This window comes from Ovis canadensis, chromosome 15, assembly GCF_042477335.2.
Source record: "Ovis canadensis isolate MfBH-ARS-UI-01 breed Bighorn chromosome 15, ARS-UI_OviCan_v2, whole genome shotgun sequence".
Classification (NCBI taxonomy): Eukaryota; Metazoa; Chordata; class Mammalia; order Artiodactyla; family Bovidae; genus Ovis; species Ovis canadensis.
In genome coordinates, this window is record NC_091259.1 from 59,504,048 (window position 1) to 59,516,456 (window position 12,409).

A 12,409-nucleotide genomic window follows, 5' to 3' on the forward strand; every position below is an offset into this window, starting at 1 on the left:
ATCCAGAGTTGGGATTTCATTTATTTATAGGCTAGTGTGTTAAACAATGAACTATACACACTAACCAGGTCAAAGAAGAAAATGAGAAAGGATAATAGGCATAAAGTGATTAGAATTGCCTGGAGAATCCCAGGGACAGGGGAGCCTGGTGGGCTGCCGTCTATGGGGTTGCACAGAGTCGGACACGACTAAACTGACTTAGCAGCAGCAGCAGGGTAATATCAAGTAATCAAAAAAAAAAAAAAAGACAGTTGTGATTACTACTATCCATGGTCCTTTTATGTGAATTCATTATTCTGATTCATCATTTCTAAATTATCTTTCTTCAACTAGACTGAGCTCTTTAAGAATAAGAAGAGTGTCTTGTTTATTTTTGCTTCTTCCAAGCCTAGCACAGTAGCTACCATACTATAGTGAAAGTAAAGTCGCTCAGTCGTGTCCGACTCTTTGCGACCCCGTGGACTGTAGCCCACCAGGCTCCTCGGTCCATGGGATTCTCCAGGCAAGAATACTGGAGTGGGTTGCCATTTCCTTCTCCAACCATACTATAAGTAACTATTAAATGTGTATCATTGTATGATAAAATCAATGACTCAAATTTCCTGCTTTCAAGCTATTCATATAAAATTTTTTAAAGTAATTTTTTTGGAGTATAGTTACTTTACAATGTCGTGTTAGTTTCTACTGTGAATCAGTTATACGTATACATATATCCCCTCTTTTTTGGATTTCCTTCCCATTTAGGTCACCACAGAGCATATAATAGAGTTCCCTGGGCTGTACAGCAGGTTCTCACTGGTTACCTATTTCGTACATATTATCAATAGTGTATATATGTCAATCCCAATCGCTCAGTTCCTCCCATGTACCCACTATCCCCCTTGATATCTATGCATTTGTTCTCTACATCTGTGTCTCTACTTCTGCTTTGCACATAAGATCACCTATAGCATCATAAAAATTTTGTTTCAAAGATTCCAGTTAAGCTATTTTAACATTAACAAAAATCCAGAAAATAGATAGCCACTAAAGGGCCACTATCAATTCAATGATAGAAGCTTACTAAGTAGCTAATAGTGTAATTAATAGATATTATTCAATATTGCAGACTACAGAATTCGCATAATGAAGGAAATGAATTAGCACACACAATGTGAAATTTGAGAATACAATTTCCTGTTTCTATAGTACAGGAGGGATTCCTGCCTCGATTTTTTATCATTCAATACCCTCTAATGTTTCATGAAATGAGTAATCTGAAGCACATCTGCCCAATGATGATCAAATACCTAGGTATGCAAGGACTTCAAAGTGTGTTCAAAGATACATAATCTAAGGCCCAGCTAGGCCCATTAACCTCCTCTTTGTTTCTGGCAGGGAGCAGATCCCCCAAATAATACTGTACCTTTCCTGGTATATAAAAGGTCATAGGGTTTTAGGTAAGAAATCTTTTTTGACTGTGGATTCAATTAAAAACACAAATATTTTATTTTTGTTACTGTTTAAATTAATACAATGTTCATTTAAAAATATTCAAAGGGGAAAGTATATATTTGCCAAGTCTACAGTTGGTCCTTGTAAGTCTGAAGCACTATGCAACACCTAATAAAATGTCTAAACCTCTAGGTCAACTATTTTATGGGAAAATGTATGAAGAGTTCTCGTCTGGGATGTCAAAACAATTCAGATCTCTCTCATCTCTTATATTCTAACCAGCAGAAGTCAGAATAGCATAGAAATCAGGAAAAGGGGTTTCACACAATAAATCAAAAGGAAATTTTAAAAATGCAATAGGATACTTCTTAATGGCACCTCATTCCAGTACTCTTGCCTGGAAAATCCCATGGACGGAGGAGCCTGGTGGGCTGCAGTCCATGGGGTCACTAAGAGTCGGACACGACTGAGCGACTTCACTTTCACTTTAGTTCAGTATTACTCTCTCCATCCCACCATTTTTCCTTAAAGGTTCCAGTATATGTCCTGTCTCTATTTTCAAGGAAAGAATCTGTAGTTTCTGGACAGAGTTTATCTCTTTCTCAGAGCCATCGTATCAAAAAAAAAGAAAAAAAACAATAACTTGATGCACTCCCTTCTCAACATCTCTGATTTATAGAGCAAGCAATTCAATCAAAGCAATGTGTTTGGACAGTCATTAAGAACAATGTATTTGAGAGGGATGGGTTGAAAATAAAGACAGAATAATCAAGTTTGGGCCCTTGAGAGGACAGGAGAGAAAGAGATACAATTTCAAGCAGAACTTGTCTACCAGCCCTGAGGGCAAAACTGGCAGCAGGTTAAAAAAGCTTCTTCTCCACCCTTTGTCTTTTCCTTGAGTTAAAGTTTAAAGTTAAAGATACATATAGATGTATAAACAGAGGAAGACCAAGATCGAATTTTGGCATACAAGTAATTGTAACCCATTCTAACATTCTCATATACCTCTAGTTATATTTTCTCTTGCTTTACCCCCAGGCACCTCAAAATAATAAAATATTAATGCACAAGCTTACCTATCAATTAAGTATAAAATGATTAAATTAAAAAATCTAAGCCTTTGACTGTGTGGATCACAATAAACTGTGGAAAATTCTGAAAGAGATGGGAATACCAGACCACCTGACCTGCCTCTTGAGAAACCTATATGCAGGTCGGGAAGCAACAGTTAGATCTTGACATGGAAGAACAGACTGGCTCCAAATAGAAAAAGGAGTACGTCAGGCTGTATATTGTCACCTTGCTTATTTAATTTATATGCAGAGTACATCATGAAAAACGCTGGACTGGAGGAAGCACAAGCTGGAATCAAGATTGCAGGGAGAAGTATCAATAACCTCATATATGCAGATGACACCACCCTTATGGCAAAAAGTGAAGAAGAACTAAAGAGTCTCTTGATGAAAGTCAAAGAGGAGAGTGAAAAAGTTGGCTTACAGCTTAACATTCAGAAAACGAAGATCATGGCATCCGGTCCCATCACTTCATGGCAGATAGATGGGGAAACAGTGGAAACAGTGGCTGACTTTATTTTTCTGGGCTCCAAAATCACTGCAGATGGTGACTGCAGCCATGATTTTAAAAGACGCTTACTCCTTGGAAGGAAAGTTATGACCAACCTAGATAGCATATTAAAAAGCAGAGATATTACTTTGCCAACAAAGATCCAACTAGTCAAGGCTATGGTTTTTCAGGTGGTCATGTATGGATGTGAGAGTTGGACTATAAAGAAGGCTGAGCGCAGAAGAATTGATGCTTTTGAACTGTGGTGTTGGAGATGACTCTTGAGAGTCCCTTGGACTGCAAGGAGATCCAACCAGTCCATCCTAAAGGAAATCAGATCTGGGTGTTCATTGGAAGGACTGATATTGAAGCTGAAACTCCAATACTTTGGCCACCTGATGCGAAGAGCTGACTCACTGGAAAAGATCCTGATGCTGGGAAAGATTGAGGGCAGGAGGAGAAGGGGACGACAGAGGATGAGATGGTTGGATGGCATCACCGACTCAATGGACATGGGTTTGGGTGCACTCCGGGAGTTGGTAATGGACAGGGAGGCCTGGCATGCTGCGGTTCATGGGGTTGCAGAGTCAGACATGACTGAGCAACTGAACTGAACTGAAGCTTTTAAAAGATAATCATATATTAATTACCACTATACAGTAAATAAATGCTTTTGCTAGGGAATAATACAACCTTTTACTATGATTTGGCTTTAAACATTTTCTTATACTAAAATTAATTCAGAATTATATTAAACAGAGGTTACATAAACAAGACAAAGTATATTCCATATTCCAGCAAAATGCAAGGTACTGCCTGCTATTCTATAGACTCAATCCCATACACCCAACAGTCAACTCATACAAAATTACTGCAGATATTAGGCTGTATTACCTTCATAATATTAACTAAATCTGTTTGATAGTAGCGATCCTGGTGTGCATTTGCAGCCGCTAATGTAAGAAGATAATCATTCCTTGCGTGGGTAGCTTTGGAATTACACTCAGATCGCCGGGCTTTTAACTAAAACATAGTAAGAGGAAAAAATAGTTAGTGCAAACCAATACAGTACTGAAAAACATACAAGGGTACTACCACTCTTAATCAGTTCCCCAATAAGAGTAAATTAGATGATCAGGTGAAGAAACATGTCTATGCATGTAAGAATTCTTCAACACTATTGAAGAATTCAATAAACAGTGACTAGAACTGTGTCACATAGTAAGTTCAGTTCAGTTCAGTTCCGTCCAGTCACTCAGTCATGTCCGACTCACTGCGACCCCATGAACTGCAAAACGCCAGGCCTCACATAGTTAGAGGGTTTTCAAATATTTATTATTTATACTTTATGTATTTTCAAAGCTTTTGAGGGAACTTCAAAATTGTATGCTCATTTTATTCTGATGGGACAATAATGTTTCTCAAATTAAGTAAGTCTCTTGTCTTCAAGGACATCAGTAAATCTGCTGGAGTTAGAAAATCATTTAAAAAAAATCAACACCCTCTAATGCGCCAAAAGAAATGCATGCTAGAGGGGAGCTTAGCAGACAAAGGCAGGTCACTAAGCTTATTTATCAGGTATTCTATAGCTTGAGGATACCACAGGAAAAATTCACTTGCATCTGGCCTAGAATATTGTGCTCAGAGGTATAAATGTAAGAGAAACGGATTTTGTAAAGCTTTCTAAAGCCAATAGACCAGTTAAAGTCTCTTGGACTAAGTGCTAAAGCCAACAGTCCTAAGCAGGTTAGGCACAGAAATTTACCTCTAATGCAATCTTAAGAAGCAGGGAGTATCCAAAGGGCTGACACCTCATTGAAAAATCCCATGAACTGGGAAAAAAGTTCTTCCCTAATGACTTTAAAATGCTTCTCTATATGGAAACTAGATGGAAATAATTTAACTACACCTTCAAAAGGCTCAGTTCTGTTTTTTAAGCTAAGGTTTCTTGTGAAATAAAGTTTTCAAAAACTCACCTTTACGCTTGCCTTCTGTAAACTGATTCTTGATTGAAAAAGACTAAGTTTAGATCTATAATGAAAATAGAAAAGTATATTTAATAACATCAAATTACATAATGATTAAATATTATAATTAATAAATTTTTTAAAAAGTGACCTTTTCCCATAACACTATTCTAAAAGAGAACTAGATAAATAGAAAACCAAAAGCAATGATTATTTTCCTTTATTTTACTACAGGAAGAATTTAATATTATGGTGAAAAAGAAAATAGTGGGATTAATAAAATAAAAATATCCTGAATGACAAAAATACAATTTGACAAATTCAGTATGTTAGTACTGCCTAATAAACAGAAGCCATCAAACTATAGGTTATTCCCAGTATCATATAGTTGCACGTACTTTAGTACCTGCAAGGAAGCTTAAAGAGGCCCACAGACAACCAACCTATGGAGGCAAAGATTAGCAGGCTTTCCCGGCCCAGAACAATAGGCTGCAACAATACCAGGAATGCAACCTATGGTATGATATAGCCAGGCTCTACGAAGGCCTTAACTCCATCATGTCTCCCACTAACGGTTCTTGTTGGAGTGCTCCCTCCACTCTTAATATAGTATTCAGAACATAGTGATAAAGCCCTTTGACTTTCTACCCTGCATGATTTTATTCTGTTTAACCTTCTCTTTTCTGGGGTCCTTATTTCTCTCAATCCCTCTCAGCTTGTGAGGGGAACCACAATCAAAATCAGTAATAAAAATATTGTAACTTTACCCAAACAACTAGAGATAAAAGTAAGGAGAAAGTCAACAGACAAATGCTAAGGAACAACCAACATTCCCACAACCAGTGATTTTTGAAGCTGTTTGTCTTGACTACAGTGTCATGGTGATTGCCATGGGACAAGTCAATGCATGTGCTGGAAGCTATGCCATAATACGAAGTAAAGTTGCAGGCCATTTGGTATTGGAGGACAGAGCAAGACAGTCTCTGCTGAGCAAATATGAAGAGGATAGCAAAAGCTGTCTCTCAACTTTCTAAAAAGAGAAAAACATTCTCTTGTTAGATGCACAAATATGCATTCCAACCGCTCCACTGTTTAAAAAAAATAGTTGGATCTAAGATACTCCTGTATTTTTCTACTTCGTTATTATATTCATACTTAATGGGGGTTTTAGTAATCAGATTCTTATTCGTTTTGATCTAGAAAAACAAAGGCTACAGACTTTAAAATTGGAGTGCCTGTTCAGGGTTAAGAAAGACTGTATTTGGGGTATACTCATTTCTACTTTTTTTGTAGCCATTATCTAAATAGTCTGAGTTGCATCTGGATTTTCTAATATAAGGATTTAAGTTTACGATTTCTACTTCATTTGCTAATCTACATACAATCCTTGTGTGGCAATAAAGAAAATACTAGTAACAAGTAAAATAATAAAATTTCTAACTTCAAAGATTATCATCTAGAACAAATAAAATATATATTGATACAAACAATGAACTATACTGCATACTCCCCTTCCTCACCCACCTTCCAAATGTTAATGTTCCTTAGGTTTCCAAACTCAACTTCTCATCTCATTTTATATATGATGCCATCCTTTTAACTATCATCTGATATGCAACTGACCCCCAAAGCAAGATCCTCAGGCCCAAATTCTCCTGTGAGAGTCAGATACATAACGCTCTACCAAATATATTAACTCCACGGTCCCTCAGGTTTTCTAGAACCTATATATTTAAAGTGGAACTCATTCATCAAACTGTATACTTCCTTCTATGCTCTCTCCTAATGTACACATCTCACTACCTATCAAATCATCTGTCAAAACTGTATATAGCCCAGTTTTCACTTCCCCCTCCTGGTCTTTCTTCTCATCTCTACTTAGAAAAACCATTCTTCAGAACTGTGTCCAAATACCACTTCTTCTATAAAGGTTTCCTTTCTCATTAGGTAAAATTAATCTATCTTCTAGACTTATATAACAGTGTTTTCACATAACTACTAAAATAAATTAATTACCAGGTGACATTAGGCATTTACTTTCTTTGAGTTTGCTGTGAATAAACAAACCGTAAATTTACTTTAATATACATTTGTTTTTAATTCTAGGCTTTAAACTTTTTGAGGGCAAAGCTTATCTTACTGATTTCTGGATCCACGGTACCCAATATAATCATTCAAAAAAAACCTTAGCAAGTGAATAAAGAGATATTTCTTTCCCTGTTGTAGAATTAATTTTCATGAAAAGCTACACGTGGAACTAAATGTCTGATCTGTTGTATCCTCTTTGAATCTAAGCCATACTAGGAGGCAGTTTCTTATGATCAGCATCTGTGCCAAATCCATTTGTGTGTGTGTTAGTCGTTCAGTTGTGTCCAACTCTTTGCGACCCCACGGACTGTAGCCTGTCAAGCTTCTCTGTCCATGGAATTCTCCAGGCAAGAATACTAGAGTGGATTGCCATTCCCTTCTCCAGAGGAACTTCCCCACCCAGGAACTGAACCCTGGTCTCCTGCATCACAGGCAGATTCTTTACCGTTTGAGCTATAGGAAAGTCCCTGTGTACTTCTCAAGAAAAGCCCCATAACTGTCCTCATTTTTACCCGTGGACCTTGGCTCAAATAGGTATTTATATATGCTCTACAAAATCTGTCAATTCTGTTTTCAAATCCCTGAGAGTTTAAAAAAAGAAGTTCTTAAAAACCACCATGACAGGATATCCCTAATGCAGAGAAGCTAATCTTAAAAACTTCAGATCTTACCGGGAGATGGGTTCACCAACTCTTAAGAAAGTATAGGAAATATCTGTATGCTTATAAAAATAAAATAATTAAGAAAATAAACTATGGGAAATATTAAATATGTTTTCCAGTAACAGTAAGCATGTTATGAGTATTCATTTACCATCCCTTGGTACAAAATACACTTTCCAGGAGCCCCTAAATTTTTATATTTGCCTGAGATTGCTTAATTTCCTACAGACAGAAAAATATATTAGAAAGACACCCCTGACTCCTTCCTAGTCTGCACAAGTGTTCAATTGTACAGACTTTCTGATTCCATCACTAGGAGTTCAAACTCCTACATTTTCCATCAGTGAGCTGACTGAATGGGAGTCTTACCCTTCCTTACAGACATCTTCAGAATACGATTCAATAACACAGGTTTCTTTATTCTTAAAAATTTTTAATCTTTCCTCAAGCTGTCACTGCAAAAATCTCTTACTGCTAGCTTTACATTTCTTTGTGTTATAAATTGCCAGTTCCTTCTTTTTCTAATTATTTTCAAATAAAGGACTTGTAATTCACATATACTGAAAGTAAAATTCACACACAGTTGCTAAAGCATGCATTAAAAAGTGTATGTTAGAACTTCATATAAGAGAAAATTCTAGGGCAGGATTTCTACACTGAGGTCAGTGCTCTTGTTCACTTGATGTGTCCATCATCCTTCAATGGCACACTGAGCATCAGGGATTTTTCAACTACAACTGGTGTAGTCTGGCATAACAAAAATGAGGCTCTAAAACCCCTGATATTCAGACATCTAAGCAACTTAAGCAGACTTTTGCTAAGCTTCCAATACAATGTTCATTTGTCTTCTTTCTTTTTCAAAATTCAATTTAATGTGAAAACCGATGAAACATTCTCATTTTGCTAATATTAATTTAAATAAAATCAACCAATGTAAGAGAAAAATTTGATCTAAAGTATGTAGCATTTACAGGTCTGATGAAATGCCCTGTACTAACAGAAAACAAAATACTGGCAAAAATAACATTTATTTGCATAATTACTTTTTCAGAAATGCTAAAACACATACTTTGCCTCGATGTCGGCTTTCTCTCGTACTGCATGAGCCATCTGTTCAGTCTCAAAGTACTTCTTCTTGCCTTTAGCTAAATCTTTTACTGTCTCTTGCAGTTCAGTTTGGATCTTTGTCAACTGGTCCACACACTGTAAAATACAAAGTGCAGTTATTATGACTTTAGTCTTTAGGCTTACAAAAAATGAGTGTGTCCTAAGAACTATGCACTATGCCCTCAGGTTGGAAACCCAGGAGAAGAATCAGCACGTTTAGAACCCTTCAAATTGCAAATTAAAATCCAGTGAACAGCTGGTACTCCCATTTCAAGTACTGTATGGAATAGTGTCACATTTTGCCTAATAACTCTGCTTTGAGAAATAACCTCTGAGTGCTGCTGATAACTGACTAGGGCATAAGAAGAGCAACAAAGAAAATGCTCTCAGTGTTGGAGCAGAGCAATAAAGGCAAAAGATTAAAGTAATTCCGTAATCTTCATAATATTAATAAAGTCTCCTACCTATATGTTTGGGGAACTTAGGCACAAAGGATACTGAAGGATTCATCTCAGAAGTGAATGAAGGAATAGTGAAATCTGAGAAGTTTAACATGGTAAGTCCAAGATGAAGGATAGAACTAAGAAACCTGGGTACCACATAACAATTATTACTCAAAACTATCCCAAATTCAACTCTTTGGATACACATACAGATTCTAGGAGAAGGGACAGACATCGTAAGTCAAAGAAACATTTAATGAATAACTCTTATAACACAATGGGGCCCAAGTAACACTGCTTTGGGACCCTTCTGGATGTCCAAAGTGGAATTTTTTTCCCCAGTTGGAAAGAGTTTGAGGCCAGTTTCCCCAGTTTCACCAGTCTGAGGTCAATTCAGGGCAGCCTCCATTGAAAAACTTCTGAGCCTGGAATAACACTGTCAATATACGGTAGAGACTGAAGAAACTCAGCAAAGCAGGAAGAGACACTGGTAAGAGACTACTGTGCCAGGATGAACAGTGTAGAGCAGAACAAGAACGTTAGAAGAGCAAGGGTAAAGCACAAACAAATTTAAACTTAAACGTCTAACACACAGGCTAGAGTTTCTCAGTAACTTAGGTGTTAAGAAAGGGCCTACTCTACAGGAAGAGAGAGACTGGAAAGGTTCCCTATGGGTACATTTATTGAGCACGTAATAAGTGTCAGGCTATGAATAAAGGGTAGAACAAAACAAAAACACCTCTTTCTTCCTTCACGACAACCTGACACTCCCATAGAATAGTGCTAAGCATCCCAATAATGCCATGCTTGCATGTGTGAAGAGCTAAGAGAATGCTCCATGGCTGCAATTAGATATTAACAGTCAGGAAGTGGAGCAGAGCCTGAAAAAATACAGCTGTGTTTAATGGGCAAAGGGGATGGATTATTTAAAAGAAGAGTCAGGTGTAAGGTCTATATCCAAAATGTACAATCAAAACAATGAAACTTGGCCTCAGAAAAACTATTCAATGAAGGGAAGCCCAAGAGTCCCATGGTGATACACAGCACTGAAAAGGTCTGCTAATTTGAATATTTTGAGAGGAAATGAAACACAGTAGGTCAAAGGTTTTCCTGAGGATTGCAAGCCATGTGGATAGAATCTTGGAATATTCACACAGAGTGAACACCATGGGTACATGAGCACATACACATAAGCACATGCATACACACACACACACACACACACACACACACACAGAGCCACTCACTCCTTATTTCCCTACCCTTTGAAGGAAAAGACATCTCTCCTTACTCTCAGGTAACCAAATATCTCATAAATATTACTTAATTAATTTCCACCTATAAAAGGTTATTAATTAAATTACATTCTATATGTGCCACAATATTAGATGAATTTTGTGTTATTCATATTTTTAAAAGGACTTCTCAAAAATCTCATTAAACTCTAGTTGGGTCTATCCTACTTGCTTTTTCTCTTTACATAAGTGTATAAGATAGTTTATAAAACAGTGTTAGAGGGCCTGTGTGCACAATGAAGAGATCTCTTGTGACCCTTTCTTCCCTAGCATTCATTAAAATAACAACCAAGTGTTTTCCACCACCCAAGTGAACTCTTTCAAGTGAGAGTAATTTGGGTTCTTCTTCAAAGGAAAATGCCTGCACACAGCAAAATATCAAAAATATTTATTAAATAAAGGTCATCAAACTTAATTTGCAAAAGAATAAGATTTCCTTTCCAACTTTTAAAATAAAAAAATTTTTTATCTGTAGAAATCCAATTTTCTGAGGAGGATTAGGTTATATACTTAAAAAGAAGCTGAGAAAAGCCTTGATGTGATATATGTCCAACTTTTTCCTAAGATGTATTAGCACTGAGCAGAGACATGAATAAGTTTACATTAGAGCTAAGTGACCATACCAAATGAAAAATGTGGATATTATAATTCAGAATTCTATTGAAGAAATTAAAAGTATGATTCCTGAGTATGACACAGATACTAGGATAGATAGACCTGCTAACAACTTGAAGGTTCTCTGGCTTACTACTCATGTCCTGGAAATTCATCCTAAGAAAATAACTTTAAAAAATTTTAATTTTTATTATCTTAGTGGTAATAAAACAGAGGAATGATTAAACAAAGCAGAATAAATGAAAGATGTATTCAGAAGTAAAATATAATAAACATAAAGCTTGTATAGAAACATTAACAATAAATTAGGAAATAGAGAATGCAAAAAAAACAGAATACTCTAAAAATAATATCCATGTATTAATTACAACTACTATAGAAACTAAGAAGGTAAAGGAGTAGGAAACATAGTCTACTGAGGTGAAGAAGTTATTTTTCTATAAAACTATTTAAATAATAAATAAAATTGACAAAACAGAAAATTTTTAAAAAGAACATGAACATTAAAATGTTACAGAGAGGTTAACATTCAAATATATAAACAGTTCAAACAATTTGATATTTTTAAAAAAACCTGATTAAAAAATGGGCAGAAGACCTGAACAGACAATTTTCCAAAGAAGATATACAGATGGCCAACAGTCACATGAAAAGATGCTCAACATCACTAGTCATCAGAAAAATACAAATCAAAACTACAGTGAGGTATGACTTCACACCTATCAGAATGACTATCATCAAAAAGACCACAAATAACAAACGCTGGCAAGGATGTGGAAAAAAAAGGGAACCTTGGTACTCTGTTGGTGGGAATATAAATCAGGGCAGCCACTGTGGCAAACAGTATGAAGCTTCCTTAAAAAAACTCAGAACTACCATACGATACAATAATCTACTCCTGGCAATATACCCATAGAAAATGAAAACACTAATTTAAAAAGATACATGCACTTCAGTGTTCATAGCAGCATTATTTACAATTGCCAGGATTTGGAAGTAATCTAAGTGTCCATCAACAGATGAATGGGTAAAGAAGATATGGTATTATATATAACTCACACAAAGGAATACTACTCAGTCATAAAAAAAGAACAAAAATTTGCCATTTGCAACAATATGGATGGATTTAGAGGGTATTATGCTTAGTGAAATAAGTCAGAGAAAGCCAAACAGTGTACCTTAATACTTATATGTGGAATTTAAAAAATAAAGTGGTGAATACAACAAAGAAGAAG

At 36.1% G+C, this 12,409-nt stretch overlaps 1 protein-coding gene across 3 annotated transcripts in view; it reads right to left on the minus strand.

The window, feature by feature from the left end:
• Positions 1 to 12,409, minus strand: part of FCHSD2 (FCH and double SH3 domains 2) — a 238,034-nt gene that overhangs the window by 115,668 nt on the left and 109,957 nt on the right. For all 3 annotated transcript variants that reach the window (XM_069552994.1, XM_069552995.1, XM_069552996.1), the window contains exons 6-8: positions 8,784 to 8,917; positions 4,974 to 5,028; positions 3,892 to 4,020 (exon numbers count right to left, since the gene is read on the minus strand). In XM_069552994.1, coding sequence (XP_069409095.1) covers positions 3,892 to 4,020; positions 4,974 to 5,028; positions 8,784 to 8,917 — 318 coding nt within the window. The remainder of the gene's footprint in view (positions 1 to 3,891; positions 4,021 to 4,973; positions 5,029 to 8,783; positions 8,918 to 12,409) is intronic.